Source organism: Ictalurus furcatus, chromosome 4 (assembly GCF_023375685.1).
Source record: "Ictalurus furcatus strain D&B chromosome 4, Billie_1.0, whole genome shotgun sequence".
Lineage (NCBI taxonomy): Eukaryota > Metazoa > Chordata > Actinopteri > Siluriformes > Ictaluridae > Ictalurus > Ictalurus furcatus.
Genome location: NC_071258.1, coordinates 35260471 through 35284943, shown reverse-complemented (window position 1 = coordinate 35284943; position 24473 = coordinate 35260471). Strand labels below are relative to the sequence as shown.

The following is a 24473-nucleotide window of genomic DNA, read 5'->3' as shown; positions in this document are numbered from 1 at the left end:
GATGTTGGGCGAGGAAGTCTTGGGTGCAGTTGGGGTTCCAGGTCATCTCAAAGGTGTTCAGTGGGGTTGAGGTCAGGGCTCTGTGCAGGACACTCGAGTTCTTCTACCTTCTTCCATCTTTAACAAACCATGTCTTCATGGAGCTCACATTGTGCACAGGGGCATCGTCATGCTGGAACAGGTTTGATCCTCTTAGTTCCAGTGAAGGGAAACTGTAAATCTACAGCATACAGAGACGTTCTGTACAACTGTGTGCTTCAAACTTTGTGATAACAGTTTGGCAATCCTGCTGGTTTCAATTAAGGGGCTAACTGTGCTGTTGGCTAAAGACCCACAGCTCTCTGTATCTCAAAATATGATCTCCAAATATGAACTTCCCAGTAGCTGAGATGATTTTATTTAACACACAGAGAGAGAGAGAGTGTTAATAGTTCCAGCTAGAATGTTAGTGTATTTGCTTGTACCGTGTTTTGGAGTAGCTTTTTTAATGCCTCTATAGCCTCTCTTGATTCAAGATAAAGAGGGAGCTACTTTACCTCAAATGAAGAAATTGAACAAATAAAGTAGGTGCAAGGTGACACTAAGTTAAAAAACAAATGTTTGGCAAAGTGGAGTACATCATTAGCACTTTGGTTGTTTTACAGTCTTTCTCAGTCAAATAAAAATAGAGGATCACTTTAAAGGCTTCATATAAAGACATTCATTTTTCTTGGTAGGGGGAATTCAGAAATTCATCTTAAACTAAAGCTTAACAGATAGAAAATGTTATATTCAAAGCTTTGAAGATGAAATAATAACAGATATTTGTTCCTGTTAGACTTTCAGACTGCAGAATAACAGAGGAAGGATACGCTGCTCTGGCTGAAGCTCTGAAATCATCACACCTGATAGAGCTGGATCTCAGAGGGAACGACCCTGGAGCATCAGGAGTGAAGCTGCTCACTGATGTACTACAGGATCCACACTGTACACTGGAGACACTGAGGTGAACAATATATACTTCACTTTTATGAGTGGAAATAATTACTTCAATAGAAAGTCCACTTTGATGCACTACAATAACTACTAACAAATAGAACTGACTGTTTTAATATGAACAATTCCATCAATGCCACTAAATACCAATTCAGCTCTGATGCAGCTTTAGTCATGGCTCTAAAAGGGGATAGACCTTCATTTTAATCTGCATTTACAATGATGAACTCCTTGTTCAAGATTCCTTTGTTCACATTTAACACTTTACCAGCACCAAAGCGTCCCTAGACCATCACACTCCCTCCACCATGCTTAACAGATGGCATCAAGCACTCCTCCAGCATCTTCTCATTTGTTCTGCACCATGCAAATGTTCTTCTCTGTGATTCAGATACCTCAAACTTAGATTTGTCTGTCCATAACACTTTTGTCCAATCATCCTCTGTCCAGTGTCTGTGTTCTTTTACCCATTTTAACCTTTTCCATTTATTTGCAGGTTACAATTATGGCTTTTCTTTGAATCTCTGACTAGAAGGCAGCTTCCCAGAGTCACATATTCACTGTTAAAGATGGGACTGGTGTTTTTCAGTCACTATTTAATAATCCTGTGAGGCGTCTGCACTAAACAAGCGTTCTGGTATGAGGAAATAGTTGGGCGATACCAATTTGTGCAACGGAGGGGGTTCTTAGTATTTTTATCTGATTTATTATGACAAACTAATTCAGAACACCATTAATGTTAGAAAATAAATTACTTCTACAGATCTTCCAATTCATCATGGTATAAATAAAAGGGGGGGGGGGATTCTGGGTATTTCTAATATTACGCTAAAATGGAGTGAAATCTGTAAAAGAGCTGCGGTCCTAACTATATCTCTTAGTAATTGATTTAATCTAACCTGCCCCTCAACATTTACATTTCTCTGTGCCAGAATACCACCAGTGTGGATGGTCATGCAAATACAGAGAGCATGCAATGCTGCAAAACTATGCCTCATTTTTGTTTGTATGCCATGATCACACACGCATGCACACACACACGCATGCACACACACACGCATGCACTCACACACACATGCACTCACACACGCATTTACGAACACACACGCATTTACGAACACACATACACACAGTTTCAGTATGGTAGTGTTATGTGACCATCTTAAGGTGGACCTATTATGCTCCTTTTTACAAGATGTAATATAAGTCTTAGGTGTGTCTGTGAAGTTTCAGCTCACAGATCATTTATTAGACCATGCTGTAAATGACCTTTTTGGGTAGAAGCAAAAACACTCCGTTTCTGTGTGTGTCTCTTGCAAATGCAAATGAGCTGCTGCTCCCTGCCCCCTTTCCAGAAAAGGGCTATGCCATTACAGCTTGTGCTTCGGATACTACAGCATCAAAAAATCAGGAGAACCAGTATGACGGACCCTGAAAATAGCAGTGTTCAACCCTTTATACATGAATACTACAGACAGTAAGCGTTTTCGGGTTACAAATAAAAATGAGGACATAGCTCTGGTCTCTGTGAATACAATCAGAGACGATGGTAGCTTTAGCCGCGTTAGCCATGGAATCTGCTAACAAGCACTTTCAGAAAGGCGATTTGGAAACATTCAGAAAATATAAAGTGTGATAATTACGTCTTCTGGATATGAAGCTGGATCACGAACAGTTGGTACTGATCCATGCTTGAGAATAAACTTTTCAGCAAATCCTGTTTTGTATTGACCCTCGTTCATAAAGCAGTCTGGTGTGAAATGATTCACACAAACATGTACAAATTTAGGTCATTTTTGTGGCACATTTCCTTTAAAAATAAAACCTCTCCACGTCTTCAGTGGCTCTGACGCCGGGAGTACATGAAGACTCATGTTCATTCTTACAGCCAAATACAGAATACTTCTTCTCATCACTGTAGCTGCTCCAGCACGGAGAACATGGCACACTGTGTGCAGCTCACTCAGGGGGAGGGGCTATACTAATAGAGCAGAGTCCGTCACCAGTCGTGGGCGGGGCCTCTTCCAGTGTGACGTCACATTGGATAGAAAATGTGAACGACTCATTTTGAGACACTGTTTCTGATTTATGGGGAATATAAAAAATGTGGTTTTATACACACACTGCCGACACACACTTATGTTTTTGCATGAATTAACCTTTAAATAAAGTGCATTAATTATGTTGATTAATTATCAACAATTTTAAAGCTTAAAAGCTTGTAGAAAGTGATATTGTGCTATGTCTAGTGCAGATTCAACACCATGGCTAATGGATTTGTCTGCAGTATTAACGAGACTAAAGAGAAAATGAACTCTGAAAGTGCTATTAATGTAATTTACTTTTGTCCCCCTGCTGCAGGCTGCTGAAAAGTGCTGATGCAGAGAAGGCCTGTGATTTTCTGACTGAGGTTCTGGGTAAAAACCCCTTACTGCAGAGAGAACTGGATCTGAGTGGAAAAATAAAAGGAGATTCAGGAGTGAAGCAGCTCTCTGTTCTACTGGAGGATTCACACTGCAGACCTGAGAGACTCATGTGTGTACTGGAATGTTATTTTAATATAAAAGTACATTTCTTATTTTTATGCATGATAAAATGTGGTTATTTTATATTTTGTTTACCACTTTACTAAATCTGACCACTGCATGATTCATGTGAACTCTCTGACTGATCCACCTTGGGATAAAACAGTTGCTTAAAGTGAAGGTTTTCTTTCCACTGTTACCCGTTATCTTTAGGCTAAAGGGCTGTGGTGTTACAGAAGAAGGCTGTTCTGCTTTGACTTCATCTTTTCATTCAAATCCTGCACACATAAGAGAGATGGATCTGAGTGAGAATAAATGTGGAAACTCTGGAGTGCAGAAGCTTTGTGCACTACTGCAACATCAGCCCTGTAACCTGCAGATACTGAGGTGAGGATCTGGTTCTGCTGTTTAAAACTTGCATAAGAGCTTGTGACTTTACATGTAGAATCCAAACACAGGCTACATGTGGAAAAATAATACAATATAAAGCTTTAATCAGACAGCAGACTGTTAGTAATGCCATCAAATGTTGTAGACTTTCAGACTGCAGTATAACAGAGAAAGGATACGCTGCTCTGGCTGAAGCTCTGAAATCATCACACCTGATAGAGCTGGATCTCAGAGGGAACGACCCTGGAGCATCAGGAGTGAAGCTGCTCACTGATGTACTACAGGATCCACACTGTACACTGGAGACACTGAGGTGAGAAAAAAGATCTAGATAACCATAAACAGCTATATTTCTATCACTTTAGCATTTAGCATTAGAAAATGATTAATTCTGCTGAATGATTTAATTTGAATGATTTGATGTCACTATATGACACTGTAATGTTAAGTGGGTTTGCTGATTATCCAGGAAACAGCGCTGGATAGAGTTTTGTGCTTGAACAGTTATAAACAGTAACAGTAAAGACTGATAATGAATATTTTATTAAGAAATGAGGATTAGTGTGCACTGATTGTGTAACAGATATAGCTGGATAAGGATACACACTGAAAACACAAACTGAAGCACAGCTAAAGCACATAACAATCAGTTCCTTATTGCTCTCATTACACAGTTATTAACCTGCTGATATAATTTTTCTCTACAGGTTGTTGAAAAGTGCTGATGCAGAGGAAGCCTACAAGTGTCTTACTAACATTTTCAGAAGAAACCCCTTACTGCACACGGAGCTGGATCTGAGATACAAGACACCTGAAGACGTCAAAGTGGAGCATCTCTCGGCTCTGCTGCAGGATCCACATTACAGACTGCAGAAACTCACGTAAGGAACAACTATAAACATATAGATCTGTATTTCCATGCATTATTGTAATTAGCTGGTGTGTGGAGTGTGTCATTAACAGAGAGCACAATGGCCAACCTCAGCGTGTGAAACATTATTAGCAATAAGATTATTAAGAGAGTGTGAGCTGCTGTGAATTGAAGCTTCCATGTGCGAGTGTCGTTCTGTCTGTGCACTCTCAGCAGGATCACATGATCACACTTCACTTTCACTCGCTCCATAAACTACTCACTGAAGATGAGAGTTAACATAGTTTTTCTTTCTCCATTTTAAATACATTTCTTGGAAGAACCTTTTTTGTGGACGGGAGACCAATGTGCAGAGAAAAAATACATTTTCTAAAACATCTATATACTGTATGTGTGGGCGGGGCCTTGGAGCAGGGTAGGATGTAAGTATAGCCCTATTTGGAGGGATTATATGTACATGAGGTCCTGGGGTAATTTCCTCTTTTACAGGAGCTCCTCTGTGACTCCAGACTCCAGACTGAATTACCTCCTGTACTGTTTCTCACCAAACTCAGCACTCATCTGATCATTTTAGTCCAGATACACGTCTGTGATTTTCTATGCAGATGTCACCTCCTATTGGAAATAAAAGCTGTCGGACTGCTGCTACTTGCTGTATTTAGAGTATCAGAGCCCCTCCCTGAGATATTAAACACTGCCCGAGTCACTGAATGGAAAATGCTTCTCATATACTTTGTGATTATTGTTTTATTGTATTTTCAAATTGCTGCTGAACTTTGGTTCATCCCAAACTGAAATAAGAGCCAGCGTGTCTTCTCCACTTCTCTGACTGCTTGGACACCATGTTGTGAACGGAGCATGATCTTATGACAATGTCTGGGTTTGTAGAAAATAAAACCTGCTAGAATCTCACTCCTCCTGTAGTCAGTGTAAAACTGTATTACAGGCGTCCCCCTGATAAACTAATCCAATCTGAATAGGGCTTATGTGCTGCTGTTATTGTCGTCTTCTCAATAGTACACAAGTGTCATGAGACTGCTAGTTCTGCTAAAATATCAGTATGAAATGTAATATTTTATTATGCAGATGTGACTGCACTGCTGATCTGATTGTATAACCCAGCTGCAAACGCTCCATAATCTATTCCTTTTAATTCATCCTCATGTCACAAATACATTTATTTACATTTACATTTATTCATTTAGCAGACGCTTTTACAGAGACGTACAAATGAGGAAATACAAGCAAATTGATATATCAAGTGGAGAACAATACAAGTAGTGCTACTGTACAAGATTTTTAATCAAATACACCTGTTACCAGGTCAAGAAAAGCCTGTGGCAAGAAAATACCAGAAGTATACACGGCTATAGAGCTGCAAAAATGAGTATAGACTAATGTTCTACACGGACTGGCCTTGAAGTAAATGACCGTGTCCATTACTCAGGTGGAACTCGTACAGACTACAGTAAGGTACTAATAATATAAAAAAATGCCTTGTTTTATATACACTCACTGATCACTTTATTAGGAACGCCTATACACTTGATCATTCATGTAATTTTCCAATCAGCCAATCATGTGGCAGCAGCACAATGCATGAAATCATACTGATACAGATCATGAGCTTCAGTTAATTTTCACATCAAAGATCAGAACGGAGGAACATGTGATCTCTGTGACTTTGACTGTTACATGGTCGTTGGTTTGAGTATTTCTGAAAGTGCTGGGAGATCACATACACCGCAGTCTCTAGGGTTTATACAGAATGGTGCAGAAAACAAAAAACATCCAGTGAGCGTCAGGTATGTGGGTGGAAACGCCGTGTTGATGAGAGAGGTCAGAGAAGAAGGACCAGACTGGTTCAAACTGATAGGAAGGTAACCAGTATAACCAAATAATGAATAACCACTCTCTACAAACATGCTGAGCAGAAAAGCATCTCAGAACACACAACACATTGAACCTTGAGGATGGGCTACAACAGCAGAAGACCACATCTGAGGCTACAGTGGACACAGACTCACCCAAACTGGACAGATGAGGATTGGGAAACCATCACCTGGTGTTTTTTTCCAATCTTCTGCCCAGTTTTGGTGAGGCTGTGAGTGTGTGTACTCATTCCTTCATTCAAGTGCTTTATCCTGGTCAGGGTGAGCACCTAGGGGGCAATATAGTGCAGCTAATCCACCTTTCTGTATGTTTTTGTATAGTGGGAGAAAACAGAAGAACCGGTAAAACACTACACAGACAGTAACCAGAGATCAGGATCTCTCTCTCTCTCTTTCTCTCTCTCTCACTCTCTCTCTGTCTCTCTCTCTCTCACACTCTGTCTCTCTCTCTCACTCTGTCTCTCTCTCACTCTCTCTCTCTCACTCTCTCTCTCTCTCTCTCTAGGTTGTATGATAAAGGCAGTATTACAGAAGATGACTTTTCACATTTGACCTCTGCTCTGGTTTTAAATCCTTCACACCTGAGAGAGTTGAATCTAAACAGGAATGAAGCAGGAGAGTCTGGAGTGAGAAATCTGTGTGATTTCCTGAAGAATCCTAAATGTAACCTGCAGAAACTAAAGTGAGTAATTAACCTGTACATTTTAAATAGTCCACATTTATTATAACACTAATAATATTTTAGGAGTTTAATATTCTTCAGTCATTTATAATTCATTTAGAAAGACTTTCTGAATATGTATTAATATATTTAAATGATTATAAATATTATTATAAAACTACAGTGTATTAGTGTTACGCTACGGACTCGAACAGGAATCAAGTGCAGGTTCAAGTATTTATTTACAACTAAAGTCAATGTACAAGAAACGAGGTCTAAACATGAAACTAGACATAGACATTCGCGTGGCACAATTACACATTTACCATCTAATACTGCGTGACGAGGGGTTTTACCTCAAATGCTGACAGCTGGTAACAATCAATACACACCCTCGAAAAACAACCAAGGAAACAAACAAGGAGGAGACAAAGTCTCCATAGTTCCTACGTAACCCGTGAGCATGTGCTCGTTCTGGTTCGTGCATGTGCGCGCCCTCTGGCTCTCCGTGCACATTGCCCCCGCAGCGCCATCTGCTGGCGAGATCGTGACAATTAGGTATATACAGTGGGTTCAGAAAGTATTAAGGAAATATCTACATTTTATTGAATTATAGATTTCATTCTAAATGGATTATTAATAACCCAATAACCCATAATGACTAACTCAGACTTGAACCCCACAGAACACACATTATACATGTATATTTCATTTTTAATAAGGCACTAGTTATCTTTTCTTCTCTCCCTCTGCAGATTATGGTATCGTATAAATGCGAAATACTGCACTGATTTGGTTTCAGCTCTCTGTACAAATCCATCACACATCAGAGAGCTGGATCTGAGTTGGTGTGAACTAGGAGACTCAGGAGTGGAGAAGCTCTGTGATCTACTGAAGAAACACGAGTGTAAACTGGAGAAACTGGAGTGAGTAACTCAGTGATGTGATGAAACAGCTTTATAATAAAAAGCACTAACCAGAACAAAGCTCTTACCAGTCCTAGCTAGTAATGTCTAACTAACGTGTCTAACTTGCTCTCTAGATTAGATTTATTATCAGTAATAAAGATTAAAATATAGAAAGACACTAAATCTGCTTTTCCCGACTCCTGATCTGAGTTTCTTTTCATTCTCGGTGCTTTATATCGGAGTTTAAACCAGAAAACAAACCGCAAGACAACAAATCTTCTAACAGTGACATACATTGTCTCTGCACTACTAAAGTGATAATGTCTGATCTGCAGTGACTGACACGTAATCAGCACTAATCCCTGACAGACACTAATCACTCTTTTTGGGAAGGAAAACATCTCGTAAATTTAAATTTATGATATTAAATAAATATAGAAAATAATTAAAATTTTATTAAAAATAAAGAAATTTACATCTAATATTACCCAAATTATTTTTACATTTTATTTATATTTACTTCAGCCTTATAGCCTTCATACTTACATCTTACAAATAAAATCACAGCAACTAACCAAAAATACTGTAAACATTTAAACTTAATCACACCTACACTTCCTCCTCTGAGTAAGTAACTTTCTCTTTATCTGGAATCAGGAGACGGTACTGGGATATAAAAAACATTTCTCCTGAGTGTGATGTTTTTCCAGAAGAAAATACACTAGCGCATTAGATCCTACATTCATCTGCACATAGAAGCTGGAAAATTCTGTCAAATACATGTAAAATACACTGGAGTTAATATCACACACACACACACACACACACACACACACACACACACACACATGCACACACACACACACACACACAGACACACACACACACACACACACACACGCACACAGAATATCCAGTGCAGTGATTGTGAAGTTCATATTCAGTAGTGGAGAATGCAGCACTCAGAAACACATGTAGTAAATACAAATAATTTACAGAGTAAATAACATCAGAATAAGAAAAGCCCCATGCTTCAGACACGCCCCTTGTGCTTCAGACCCGCCCCTTGTGCTTCAGACACCCCTCCTTGTGCTTCAGACACACCCCCTTGAGCTTCAGACACGCCCATTGAGCTTCAGACACGCCCCCTGAGCTTCAGACACACCCCTTTGAGCTTTGGATACGCCCCTTGTGAGTCACACCAGTAACAGCTTAAGCATGTTTCATTTTCTTAAATTATATTTAATGTTCTGTTTTTACATTTCTAAGAGTGTGAACTGATCACGTAAACACCAGCATTAAGGTGTGATTATTGTAGGGGAGAGCGGGGAACGACGTAACGCAGGGCAAAATGTAACATGGTCTTTTTATGTTATTACACAAGGTCGAGCAGCGTGTACTTCTGACCACATCACCACATTTACGAGTGACGATCTGCAGCAAAGTTTCTCCTTGTTCTCATCAAATCTGTGTCAAAAAGGGTTTTATTTCGGTTTCTGAGCTGTGTGTAAATTACAGACTCCAACCTTATATTACTTTAATCTCCATCTTCTTGCCTACAACGTAGCAGCGTTTTGTAACATGTGACCAACTCACAGCACGTGTTAGATAGGCTTAAGTACAACCTCCATACTGCGGGGTTAGTTGTTACACAGCGCTACAACTAAACTGGCTTTAATAAACAAGTTCACTCTCTCATATAAAATAAAAAGAAGACATTTCTTGAGAGGTTTTATTGACAGAATGAGACAGTGAGTAATAAACCCCTTCTGTAAGGGGCGGGAGCATAAACCGTGCACTGAAGGGTATAAACACGATGTTTATCATGTGTGTGATGAACAGTAGAACTGTGTTGACCTGTTCGTTGTGTTGTTAAAAACACTGGGCAGGAAATTTTACACTGTTGCCAGTGCTCAGGGAATTTATTTCCATCTGTTTGTAAAGATTTCAAAAGGAAAAGAGAAAAGTTCTAAAAAGTGGTGTTTATTTTCTGCTCTTCCTTGTTTACTAAAAATGTTTGTCCCACAGCCTCATGTCAGTATTCATATACAGTGTGACATGTGTAATATCTATCAACTGATCGCTTTGTCATATCAGAGTTTCCACTAAGAAATGTTGGTGCTGGCCGACGTGTCCAGGAATGATAAAGTTTACCGGACAAACTGGAAAAATCTGCTCGTCTCATTCCGCTATTTATTTTACACTCTAACGTTTTCAACTGTGCATAGTATATGTGATTGTGGGGGTGGGGGCGCGGTCAAGGGTCAGCTGTTAGCACAAGTTTACTTGACTGTGTGTGTGTGTGTGTGTGTGTGTATGTGTGTGTGCGTGTGTGTGTGTGTCTGTGTGTGTGTGTGTGTGTGTGTATGTATGTGTGTGTGTGTGTGAGTGTGTGTGTGTGTGTGAAATGGGTCTGCTGAAAAGCAGAAATACTGTTAAACCCCTAATGGTTATAATTATTATTTTAGTTATCACTCAGCCCTATGAGTCTGGTAAAAACCAGAAGAAAGAATATAAGATAGAAGAACAGAAACCAGAGATTTAGAAATGTGTTAGTGTTCTTACTTCAGTCATTTCTATATCCTTTATTTCTCTAATGTTGGAATAAACACTGTTTCCTTTTCTGCAGATTGTGGAGGATTGTAAATGAGAAATCCTGCACTGATTTGGCTTCAGCTCTCTGTACAAATCCATCACACATCAGAGAGCTGGATCTGCGTGAGTGTGAACTAGGAGACTCAGGAGTGGAGAAGCTCTGTGATCTACTGAAGAAACACGAGTGTAAACTGGAGACACTGCGGTGAGTAACTCAGTGATGTGATGAAACAGCTTTATAATAAAAAGCACTAACCAGAACAAAGCTCTTACCAGTCCTAGCTAGTAATGTCTAACTAACGTGTCTAACTTGCTCTCTAGATTAGATTTATTATCAGTAATAAAGTTTAAATAAAGATGTATTTGAACTCTGGTGATGAGGAGGATGTGGGATTAGGAACAAGTAGTGAGAGGTATGCAGTAGTTATAGCATTGAGGTGCTTTGCAGTACTGGGAAGTATATTTCACATATAACATAGACACCGAATAAAAAGCTTTACAAAATCTAACATGAAGTAGTGCGGTGGAAGCTCAGTGGTTAAAGCATTGGGTTATTGATTGGAAGGTTGTGAGTTCAAATCTCAGCACCAACAAGCTGCTATCATTGGGTCCTTGAGGAACCCCTCAGCTGTATCCTGTCTCAGTTATAAGTCCCTTTGGATAAAAGCATCAGTTAAATATAAAAGTGAGGTTTTATCTTTCTCTGGTTGTTAAACCTACTTTTCTGCCAGGTGACTTCCAATAAAAACTAACGGCCCAGACACTACATCTGCTTTTCCCGACTCCTGATCTGAATTTCTTTTCATTCTCAGTGCTTTATAAGGCCTGGCGATTGACTTGTCCAGTCTAAAACCTCCAACCTACGGCAAAAATAATAGTGAAATATGAAATAATAGTTTCATAGGGGACTATATATATATATATATATATATATATATATATATATATATATATATATATATATACACATAATGCAGTTGGGTTAGAAAATCTATTTGTTTTATATAATATAGAATTGTATAGAATTAACTTTGTTGGAAGTAATTTATCAGACTTTTCTAGCAAGCGTTACATCTCACGCTCTGTCTGTTCCAATGAACCGATGTTATGTTGGAATAAACACTGTTTCCTTTTCTGCAGATTACGTAACAGTGTAAATGAGAAATCCTGCACTGATTTGGTTTCAGCTCTCTGTACAAATCCATCACACATCAGAGAGCTGGATCTGAGTGGGTGTAAACTAGGAGACTCAGGAGTGGAGAAGCTCTGTGATCTACTGAAGAAACACGAGTGTAAACTGGAGACACTGCGGTGAGTAACTCAGTGATGAAACACACTGAATGAAGCTTTATAATGATTCAGGATTACACTTTAGAGTTGTCTTTCACAGACCGTACACAGATCTTTATAATACACAATAAGAATGTAGACAAGTACTTTACTATTATATTTCTGCATCTCATTGTTACATACATGCCTACATCATCATTATTTAATCCTGTGAGGTAAAGAAACTAAAAACTTTTCTCTCTGCAGGTTAATAGATTGCAGAATAACAGATAGAGACTGTGCTGCTCTGACTGCAGCTCTGAAGTTAAACTCCTCACATCTGAAAGATCTGGATCTGAGCTATAATGAACTGGGAAATTCAGTCACACAACTCGAGGAGTTACTGAAGCGTTCAGGAGGACAGATACGGTCGGTAAACTTAACACACAGTACAGAATGTGTAGTTTCTGTAGAATATAATGCAAGTGTAAGAGTGTTGTGTAAAAGTAATGTAAATGGAAATCAGCAGCATGTTGGTAATCGTACTGACAGAAGCACACAGAATATACCTTCAGTATTTAGGATCAGAATTAAACCCAACAGTAACTCGTCACTGCATGCTAATAGCTTTCTGAGCATCTGATTTAATAGAAGTGCACTTTGACCTGATCTGATTCTGTTCTACACAGAAATACCACTGCACTTCTAATCTCATCCTTCATGTTTATTCTACTTTTATGCCATATTTCTTCTGTTTATGTAGTTGAACTATTGAGATATTTGATTTTAATAATAAAATACAGATATACTATAGCTTCTGGCTAAGAGAAATGATACAGGGTACAGTGCTGAAACTATTTTTCTGTTTTGATTTTACAGATATGATGAAATCCACATGAGTGAAACTGTTCTTCACAGTAGTACTAGACGCACCAGAGAGAAAACGTGTAAAGTGTGTACAGTAATGTAGGAAGCAGTGTTTACAGTAATGTAGGAAACAGTGTACAATAATGTAGGAAACAGCATGTACAGTAATGTAGGAAGCAGTGTTTACAGTAATGTAGGAAGCAGCGTGGATGATGATTACACTCAGCAGAACCAGGGCAGCAGTGGGACAGTCACTGTAGCTGTCGCTGAAAACATGTATGGGTCTTTTCTTTCTTTAAGCCTTTAAAGTATTTATTTATTATGTTGTTGTTATTACAATAATGCAATGTAAATATTAATAATAATTTGCCTATGTGAGTTTTGTTTTACAAGGGTTGCAGAAATAGTGACACCTACAGGTTAAACTAGTGAGCTGCATTTAATTTAAGTTACTGTGGTCATGTGATTAGCCTAACTAATAGCAGTGCAAAAATGTGCATGCAGTTTTTGGTGCTACGCTGTACACGGAGTTAGGTGCTAAAGAAGAGAATAATTAAACAGTAAAGCGTTACAGCTACTCCTAGATTTCTGGTCGGAAGGCGCACACGGTATGTTGGTTTGTGATGTCGTGCGTTTCATGTTTGTATTGTAATGTAATAGTGCAAATGTTTCCTAAGGCCATTAATGCTAGTTTGATGTGAGCAAGATGAATGAATACTCGTGTACTCTTAAAAACATGCTTATGTACAATATGCTCATGTGAGAATGTGTTATGTACTTTATTTCAGTTTTTCACGATGTTTGATGGTGTTTGACGGTGTTTGATGGTGTTTCATGGTATTTGATGGTGATTGACAGTGTTTGATGGTGTTTGACGGTGATTGAATGCGCTTAAGTTGTGAAGGAATGCAATAAAAGAAACGACAAACATCAGTTGAAGCGTACGTTTTAATCTGACCAGAAGAATAAGTTTGGGAGCAGCTACAGTGAAAAACGTGGCCTACTGCCTTTGGTAAGGCAGTGAAGAAGAACGTAGGCCTATTCTGGAAAAGCAGTGAAAAACGTGGCCTGCTGCCACGAGCCACAGTGAAGAACATACTGCTTCGTGAACTGCAGTGAAAAAGTATTGTTTGGTGTGGAGGAAAACATCGCCATCCATGGACGTGGACAACGTAGCCTTTGCGGAGTGAGCAACAATCGCCAGCATCCCAGGGAATATTGTACGGGCCTGCCCCTCGTGAAGTCTCCGTCCCGCACTCAACGTAAAAGACCTGCCTACCCATCCTGGCATTCATCCAACATGACCTCGTGAGCTTCAGTTCAGTGTGAAAGTGGAACCCAGAAGAAGATGGTGCTGCAGCTGCCAAGAACGGCCACAGGGAAGCAACAATGCGACATCTTTGGACAGTTGAGTTTGTGAACATTCATTACATCTGGATTCCAGGTCAGACTATACATTTACATTTCTCAGTTTTGTTTAAATTGTTATTTCTTGCAATTCCAATTTATTATTTGAAACAAAGGAAAAATGAGAACTGCATCTGAATAGTTTTGTAAGTTGAATAACAGTGTGTATATAACGTACTTGTTTGATCATTTGAAAGTGTGTATTTTCCTGGTCATTCTAGTTTACCTTTCATCATTTAATATTTCAATAGTTTTGTTTCAAAATAGTTTACTAAAATGGATCAAAGCACACCAGATGTTTGTGTACTAGAAGGAGTACTACAGGCTCTAGAAAACGAGAAAACAGAATTAGAGAAGAAATTAGAAACTGAATTTGAAACCTCAGAGAAACAAAGAATTGAAGAACGGTTAGCTGAAATTAATAAAGATCTCCAAGTACATAGGATAGGGCTCCAGGAACCAACACCTGGCGCTGAACAAGCAGTGAGGCGGTCAGAAAGAGAAAAACATCCAACAGAAAAGATGCTTGAGCTCATTAAACAGGAGAGCACAAAAAAGGAAAGAAAGTTCATGTTAACATATGTAAACTTCAAAGCTGAGGTTCAGTATATTAGAACTAAACTAAAGGAAGAATGTTGTAAATCAGACTTAGGCGAAATGATAAGAACCTTGGAAAAGTATGAGTCAGAACTAAAGCAGGAATATAAGAGCTTACGTGCACTGACCACACCAGCCCAAGATATACGAAGGGGAATGGATATCTGCACATCATTGACTTCTGAAATAACTACAATTCTGAAAATGCATTACGCAGAAGCTGATAAAGAGTTTAATGCCGAAGCTGTTAAGGAAACTCTTTCGAAATTACTCCAGAGAGAAAACGCAAGGTCAATTTATGGGTCAACTGTGTCAAGAGCTGGAGTGGGTAGTGTGCAAGATAGTCAAGTGTCAGTAAAGAAGGCAGAGGCGGCGGCACGCTTGGCATCGAAACGTGCTGAACTTAACAGGGAAAGGGAAATATCTGCACAAAGAAAAGAGGTGCTAGCTCAGCAAGAGAAGTTAAAACTGATGGAAGAACAAAGGGATCTTGAAGCTATGGAAGCTGAATACAATGTACAGTGAGGGAAAAAAGTATTTGATCCCCTGCTGATTTTGTACGTTTGCCCACTGACAAAGAAATGATCAGTCTATAATTTTAATGGTAGGTTTATTTGAACAGTGAGAGACAGAATAACAACAAGAAAATCCAGAAAAACGCATGTCAAAAATGTTATAAATTGATTTGCATTTTAATGAGGGAAATAAGTATTTGACCCCCTCTCAATCAGAAAGATTTCTGGCTCCCAGGTGTCTTTTATACAGGTAACAAACTGAGATTAGGAGCACACTCTTAAAGGGAGTGCTCCTAATCTCAGCTTGTTACCTGTATAAAAGACACCTGTCCACAGAAGCAATCAATCAATCAGATTCTAAACTCACCGTGGCCAAGACCAAAGAGCTCTCCAAGGATGTCAGGGACAAGATTTTAGACCTACACAAGTCTGGAATGGGCTACAAGACCATTGCCAAGCAGCTTGGTGAGAAGGTGACAACAGTTGGTGCGATTATTCGCAAATGGAAGAAACACAAAAGAACTGTAAATCTCCCTCGGCCTGGGGCTCCATGCAAGATCTCACCTCGTGGAGTTGCAACGATCATGAGAACAGTGAGGAATCAGCCCAGAACTACACGGGAGGATCTTGTCAATGATCTCAAGACAGCTGGGACCATAGTCACCAAGAAAACAATTGGTAACACACTACGCCGTGAAGGACTGAAATCCTGCAGCGCCCGCAAGGTCCGCTGCTCAAGAAAGCACATATACATGCCCGTCTGAAGTTTGCCAATGAACATCTGAATGATTCAGAGGACAACTGGGTGAAAGTGTTGTGGTCAGACCAAAATGGAGCTCTTTGGCATCAACTCAACTCGCCGTGTTTGGAGGAGGAGGAATTCTGCCTATGACCCCAAGAACAACATCCCCACCGTCAAACATGGAGGTGGAAACATTATGCTTTGGGGGTGTTTTTCTGCTAAGGGGACAGGACAACTTCACCGCATCAAAGGGACGATGGACGGGGCCATGTAAATCTTGGGTGAGAACCTTCTTCCCTCAGCCAGGGTATTGAAAATGGGTCGTGGATGGGTATTCCAGCATGACGATGACCCAAAACACACGGCCAAGGCAACAAAGGAGTGGCTCAAGAAGAAGCACATTAAGGTCCTGGAGTGGCCTAGCCAGTCTCCAGACCTTAATCCCATACAAAATCTGTGGAGGGAGCTGAAGGTTCGAGTTGCCAAACGTCAGCCTCGAAACCTTAATGACTTGGAGAAGATCTGCAAAGAGGAGTTGGACAAAATCCCTCCTGAGATGTGTGCAAACCTGGTGGCCAACTACAAGAAACGTCTGACCTCTGTGATTGCCAACAAGGGCTTTGACACCAAGTACTAAGTCATGTTTTGCAGAGGGGTCAAATACTTATTTCCCTCATTAAAACGCAAATCAATTTATAACATTTTTGACATGCGTTTTTCTGGATTTTCTTGTTGTTATTCTGTCTCTCACTGTTCAAATAAATCTACCATTAAAATTATAGACTGATCATTTCTTTGTCAGTGGGCAAACGTACAAAATCAGCAGGGGATCAAATACTTTTTTCCCTCACTGTATATGCTGAAGAGGAATTAAAATTGAATGCTGAAATAGGAGAAACTAGAGAAATCTTCACTTTGTCTCCAAGTCAGCTTCCAGTGCAGCATAAAAGCACTTCATGCATCCAGAATCCCAAAGACCTTTCAATCCCTTTTTGTTCTGAAAGCAAAATAGAACCAAAATCAAATGAAGCCTCGCTAGTTCAAGCATTAAAAGAATCCCTGGCAATGACTAGACTTCCAGCACCAGAGCTGTTCATGTTTACAGGAGATCCACTTAAATTCACTGAATGGCGTACCTGCTTCAAGGCCTTAATCGAAACAAGTTGCACAAACCCAGCTCATAGGCTATATTACTTGAAAAAATACATCAGTGGAGAAGCACTTTCTGTGTTAGAAGGAACATTTTATAGAAGTGATGAGGAAGCCTACACACAGGCTTGGGATGCCCTTAAAAAACGTTATGGCCACCCCTTCATAGTTCAAAGAGCATTCGGGGGAAGCTGAGTAGCTGGCCCAAGATTGGACCAAAGGAATCACTGAAATTAAGGGAATTTAGTGATTTCCTCATCTCCTGAAAGAATGCAATACCTTACGTTCATGGTCTAAAAGTTTTAGATGATTGTCAAGAAAACCAAAAGTTGCTACAAAAACTTCCTGACTGGGCAACAACCCAGTCAGGAAGCACTAGATGAAGGGAAGCTATATCCTGCCTTTAAGGAGTTCTCAGACTTTGTAGCCGAAGAGGCACGTGTTGCTTGCAATCCAGTTTCTTCTCTTTTTGCATTAAAACAAGCAGATGAGAAAAATGGAAAGGAACAGAAGCGTCTCAAAGCCAGCACTCTAGCAACGTCAACAAAGGTGTCTCAAAGATCAAGCTTCACTGCAAAGGACTCAAGTGCATCAGGAAGTTCTACAGCCAACTCTCATGCCACTCAAACCAAAAGACAAATAGATTGTGTGTGCTGTCAACAAAATCACTTTATTTATAAATGTGAAAAGTTTGCAGTGATGCCTCTAGAGGAAAAGAAAAAAATTGTCATTAGCAACAATATGTGCTTCGGGTGCCTCAGAGTCGGACATGTTGCAAAAAATTGCAGAAAGAGGGCTACTTGCAATATTTGCAGACGGAGTCATCCATCTCCGCTTCATGAAGAACGCCCTGTAGGAGAAAAGCTAGAAGCATTACCACAAAAGGACAATTCTTCCATTGCCTTATGCACCGTGAGAATGGACAATGGTGATCGCACTTCCATGATTGTTCCAGTGTGGCTCTCTAGTGCGGCCAAGAATAGTCCAGAGACTTTAGTGTATGCATTATTGGACACACAGAGTACCAGTACCTTCATTGACCATGATGTCTGTGGAAAAATTCAAGCACACACAGAACCTGTCAAACTGAAGTTGTCAACAATGACTGACAAGAGTTCAATACTGAATTGTCACAGAGTTGTTGGTCTGAAGGTGAGAGGGTACAATTTACAAGAGTACATTGAGCTACCTCCAGCATACACTCAAGAATACATCCCACTAGAGAAGAATAGCATTCCCACTCGTCAAACAGCAGCTGGGTGGACTCACCTTCTGAGCATAGCTGAAGAGATTCCAGATCTGTTTAACTGTCCTGCAGGACTTCTGATTGGCTATGACTGTGCAAGGGCTCTGAAACCAAAAGCAGTGATATCAGGGGAAGAGTATGAACCTTATGCAGTCAAGACAGATTTAGGCTGGAGTATAGTTGGAGCCAAAATGCCTTGCGCTGACATAAGGGATGGCGAAGGGTTCTGCCATCGCATCTCTGTGAAAGAACTTCCACCTATCACCCCTGCCTCTGTGATCAAAGCATTAGAGAGAGATTTTCTTGACACAAATCCAAGAGAAAAGACAATATCCCAAGATGACATTCAATTTCTGCATCTCTTGAATGGGAAAATTCAACATAACGAAGAGGGACATCTGGAGATGCCTCTACCAATTTGAAAGCGTCCTCAGCTTCCAAACAACAAGCAGCTGGCTACAGTCAGATTGAAACATTTAAAAGGAAAAATGGAAAAGAGTCCAAAGTACAAGGAAGATTATATCAAATTCATGGACAATGTCTTTAGAGATGGTGATGCAGAAGAAACAAATGCCACCCCAAAGGAAGGCAACACATGGTACATTCCGCACCATGAGGTGTATCATCCTAGGAAGCCTGAGAAGATTAGGGTCGTATTTGACTGCTCTGCCAAATGTGAAGGCACCTCTCTGAATGACTACCTCCTCACAGGACCTGGTCTAACAAATACTCTGACTGGAGTGCTGTGTAGATTTCGCCAGCATCAGATCGCGATTAATTGCGATGTTGAGAAAATGTTTCACCTCTTCCACGTAACCCCAGAAGATCGGGATTTCTTGAGGTTCCTGTGGTGGGAAAATGGGAACACAGCAAGAGAGCCCAAAGAATACCGGATGCGAGTTCACATATTTGGAGCAGCATCATCGCCTGGATGTGCTAACTATGGCATGAAATACCTCGCCAGCAAATATGAGAATGATTACCCATTGGCTGCAATCATCATCCAGAAAAATTTATATGTGGATGATGGGCTTATCAGTGTCGATTCAGTTCAAAGAGCCAACCAGCTTGTGAATGAAGCACGAGAAGTCTGTAGTAAAGGACAGCTGTGCTTACACAAATTTGTCTCTAACAACAGAAAGGTTTTGTATGCAATTCCAGAGAGTGAACGGGCAAGTGCAGTGAAGGATGTGGACCTGAACTACAGCGAGCTTCTAATGCAGAGTGTGCTGGGAGTGAAGTGGAGCATAGAGACGGATGCGTTCTCATTCAATGTCGTTTTCAATGAAAAGGCAGCCACCCGGCGAGGAATCCTATCAATGGTAGCTAGTGTATACGACCCATTAGGATTTCTCTCTCCCTACATCTTGACTGGGAAAAGAGTGCTGCAAGAGATGTGCAAACGAGGTGTAGGATGGGATGAACATGTTCTCCTTGAACTGAAGCCAAAGTGGGAAACATGGCTCCATGACCTGGAAAATCTTGAGAAAATTCAAATACCAAGATGCTTCATTCCTGATCACCTCAGCACAATACGAAAAATTGAGCTGCATCATTTTTCAGATGCCAGCAACAATGGCTATGGGCAATGTTCATATATCAGGATTGTTGCTGATGAACAAGTACATTGTGCATTAGTCATGGGTAAGGCCAGAGTGGCACCCACAAGGGTGGTCAGCAATCCACGCCTTGAGCTCACTGCAGCTACAGTCTCTGCTGCTGTGAGTAGCGTCCTTAGAGAAGAGCTGGAGCTGAAAATAGACCAGGAGTTTTTCTGGACTGATTCACAGGTGGTGCTCGGGTACATCAAGAATGACGCCCGGCGCTTTCATGTTTTTGTTGCAAATCGCGTCCAGAAAATAAGAGACACTACTGATCCTAGTCAGTGGTTCTACATCGAAACAAGCCAGAATCCAGCCGACCACGCATCTATGGGTCTCAAGGTGGCAGACCTAATAGAATCAAATTGGCTCAGAGGACCAAAGTTCTTATGGGAACAAGAAATTGTTTTTAGCCAAAGATCCCCAGAGCTTCTTGTAGGTGACCCAGAGGTCAAAGTCCTGAAAACAGATGCTGTTGAAAGAGACAGCTTCCTCCATAGGCTGTCAAGACACTCAGATTGGAATACAACCCTCAACATTATTGCTCGGATTCAGAGACTGGCACACAAAGACAGATCTGGACCCATTAGTGTAGAGGAACGAAGAGAAGCCGCTCTTGTGCTCATCAGAGCAGCACAAAGAGAAGCCTTTGAAAAGGAGCTGAAATTGTTTAGTCAGGAATCCACAAAGCTACCAAAAACTCACAAGATGTATCAACTTGTCCCTATCTTTCAGAATGGATTGCTCAGGGTTGGTGGCAGGTTGAGAATGTCCTCCACATCAGTTGATTTGAAACATCCAGTGATCCTTCCTAAGGAAGGCATTGTCACACAGCTTATACTTGACCACTGTCACAAAAGGACTCAGCACCAAGGCCGAGGGCAAACCTTGAATGAGCTCAGAGCCAGCGGATATTGGATAATAGGTGCCAGCAAGGTAGTGGCCAAGCACATCAAGAGTTGTATCACTTGCAGAAAGGTGCGTGGACGGACTGAAGAACAGCGAATGGCAGACTTACCTGTTGACCGAGTAGATCCATCTCCTCCATTATTGTACACTGGAATTGACTGTTTCGGGCCATTCTACACGAAACAAGGTCGAAAGGAATTCAAGCGGTATGGTCTGTTGTTCACATGTCTAAGCTGCAGGGCCATCCACTTAGAAATGTTGGAGGATCTCACAACAGATGCATTTTTGAATGCTTTGAGATGCTTCATAGCAATTAGAGGAGCGGTAAGACAAATCCGATCTGACCAAGGTACTAATTTCCTTGGAGCAAAGAATGAGTTGGAGAGAGGTCTAATGGAACTTGACAAAGAAAGGATTTCAACTTACCTTGCAAGAAAGCAATGTGACTTTCTGATGAATGTGCCTGAAGCAAGCCACATGGGAGGCATTTGGGAATACCAAATACGGACGGTTAGGAGCGTGATGAGTTCTGTTCTGGCACAGGCTAAAGGGAGACTGGATGACACCTCTTTGAGGACATTCTTCTATGAAGCCATGTCAATTGTTAACAGTCGTCCACTCACAACAAACACAATCAATGATCCTAAAGGTGTTGAACCTTTGACACCTAACCATTTGCTCACGATGAAGTCCATTGTGCCCCTCGCGCCTCCAGGCAAATTTGTCCGGGAAGATTTGTATGCCAAGAAGAGGTGGCATAGAGTGCAGTACGTCTCGGAACAATTCTGGAGCAGGTGGTGCAAGGAATACCTGGCCAGCATAAGCCTCAGACAACAGTGGCATGTGCCCAGAAGAAATGTGCAAGTTTAGGATGTTGTTATTGTCAAGGGTGACAGTATACCCAGAAATGAGTGGAAGCTAGCCAGAGTTGTTGAGGCAAGGGCAGATGGTGATGGTCTTGTGCGAAAGGTCAAAATTCAAATAGGACAAAGTAATTTAGGAAAGAAAGGTGAGCGCATAACGCAACTTTCTTTACTTGAGCGTCCAGTTCAAAAATTAGTGGTGCTAGTGGAGCAGAATAATGTCAATCCCCCTTTTTTTCCTGAAACGGAGCACGTCGCATCTCCTCCACAGTGAAGGTGGAGTCCATCAAAGTCCTGGTGAGTTTCTTTTAGCCCTCACACCTTTGGGCATAATCCAAGGCGACTGGATTCATGAAGTCAGTGACAGACTTTTTCTGCAAAGATTTAAAAATATTAGAATACATCCATTTATTCCTAGAATGCCAAAAAAGTCCAGAGGTGTGTCATTGGGTAGCAAGAAACAGCTGTGGTGTCAACAAGTTATAATTTTATTACATATAAAATATAAAAGCTTGGAAGTCCAAGCTTTTAATCCTCAAGTATCAGTTAAATCTCAAGTATTAATAGGCAAGTTAGTCCCAGTGAGCTTGAAGTCAAATAAATTCATCACTACATTTTTATACCAAGCCTTTCTATTTTTAATTAGATAAATGCACAAATGAAATCACTTCTCCTGACTATGTAAATGATCCCTTTATCTCTCCTGTTTGGTCAAGAAGAGGGGCTGGGTGGCTAGAAGTCAGCACTGGGTGGTTGGGGGCAGACTGATTTGCCTGTATTACATCTTTAATAGATGTTCTGATTATATCTGCAATCCCTACAGTCAAATCAAAGGGAGGAAGGAATATTTAATTATTCAAAATTGCCAGATGAGTTGTGACTGGAGCTGCAACAACTAGTCACTAAAATCAATAATAATCATTTATTAAAATAATGAACAATGAATTTCATTATGGATTAGTTGGGTCTGTGATGTCACTGTGAATAACCCCCGTCAGTGACGTCATTTCACAACTGTGAAAAACGCATTTCTATGAATTAAACCCATCTGAAAAATAGCGGAGGTCACAGAGTGAGAGGGAAAAGTGCATGATCCAGGTTGTCCAAGACAAGAGAATGTTTTATATTAAGTGCTTCAAACAATCTGGTAAGTGTATTAACGTGGTTTGTCGTATCAGACGCTGCGACAAATGCGTGTGCTGTTTAATGTGTTCCAGACGTGTTTTCTTCAGGACAGAAATGACATTTTTACCTTTATATCCTTATCTGTAAATGTTAGAAATTCACACCAGTATTTCCATTTGAAGACCACAATGAAAAAACGATCAGAGTCACAAAACTGTATTTTTGGAGTTGTTCATCCACGGCTGTTGATTGAGCATTGAAGAATGATCTCATAAATGTACTTGGATGATAGAAAGATCAGAGTCACAGAATTTTCCATTTAAAATAAAGCCATGCTATGGAAAAATGATCACAGTCCAGTCACATGACCGAAATCAGCCAATAGGCTTTGAGTAATGACGGACGCCCATCTGAGTGAATTTCATTGTTAACTTACTGTCAAATTTCTTCAACATATCTCTAGTAATTTCTCTAATATTAATATATTAATATAATAATAACTAATAATTAATAAATATTAATAATTAATAATATTCAAGATGAGATTGATGTATAATGTATATTTTGTGAGTTTTCAGTATTTATTGTGATATATATATATATATATATATATATATATATATATATATATATATATATATTTCAGTCATGTTGATGATGCTCAGTTTAGTATAAAGATAAAAGATCTCCACGCAAGCATTTCTTCATGCTTCAATTGACACAATGTAAACAATAATGGCTGATAACTTTTGGTTGAGACTATGAATGGGTCTAGTGAACATATCATCAAGATTTTCTCTGTTCTCAACTATTATGACATTAGAAGGTTCTGAACTTTTAAATTTAAATTCTGGAATTCAAGCACAATGTGACTCTGATTGTTTTATCATTGGTGCCTTCATTTTACATAAAGGCTTGTGCGGACAGCGCGATGCTTAAAGGTCTGTAGAACTTTGGTGGTATATTGGGTTGTCCTGGATGTGATATAAGCCCAAAATCTGTGCTGTTGCCCATGTCGCCAAGCTCTCATTGAAAATGAATGGGATGGTTTCACTTTGTCGCTGGATTTCACTCGCTGTGTGAACAGGGTTTAGAGTTGTTGGTGTTTTATTATGGAGAAAGCTACACAACCCAAGATACTGCCAGAGGGACATAAATCTTCAAAGCTAGCCTTGGTGTTGGGGTATCTGATCTTTGGCAATGTCACGGTACCTGGTAGGAGGCAAGCGCGGGCCGAGGATAAGCAGATAGGAGAGCGAGTCGTGAAGCGTGGAGCACAAAGTCCGAGGCAAACACAATAATCCAAAATGTAAATCCAGAATCGTAGTTGAGAACAAGGCGGAAGTTCCAAAACCAATGATGACAC

At 40.2% G+C, this 24473-nt stretch overlaps 1 protein-coding gene across 1 annotated transcript in view; it reads left to right on the top strand.

The window, feature by feature from the left end:
- LOC128606305 (NACHT, LRR and PYD domains-containing protein 3-like) overlaps positions 1-13071 on the top strand; it is a 34407-nt gene extending 21336 nt beyond the window's left edge. Inside the window, exons 8-16 of the mRNA XM_053622340.1 lie at positions 818-985; positions 3337-3510; positions 3714-3887; positions 4036-4203; positions 4598-4771; positions 7159-7335; positions 11958-12128; positions 12354-12515; positions 12966-13071. Of these exons, the coding sequence (XP_053478315.1) occupies positions 818-985; positions 3337-3510; positions 3714-3887; positions 4036-4203; positions 4598-4771; positions 7159-7335; positions 11958-12128; positions 12354-12515; positions 12966-13056 (1459 nt within the window). The 3' untranslated portion in view covers positions 13057-13071. The remainder of the gene's footprint in view (positions 1-817; positions 986-3336; positions 3511-3713; positions 3888-4035; positions 4204-4597; positions 4772-7158; positions 7336-11957; positions 12129-12353; positions 12516-12965) is intronic.
- Positions 13072-24473: the final 11402 nt, after the last annotated feature.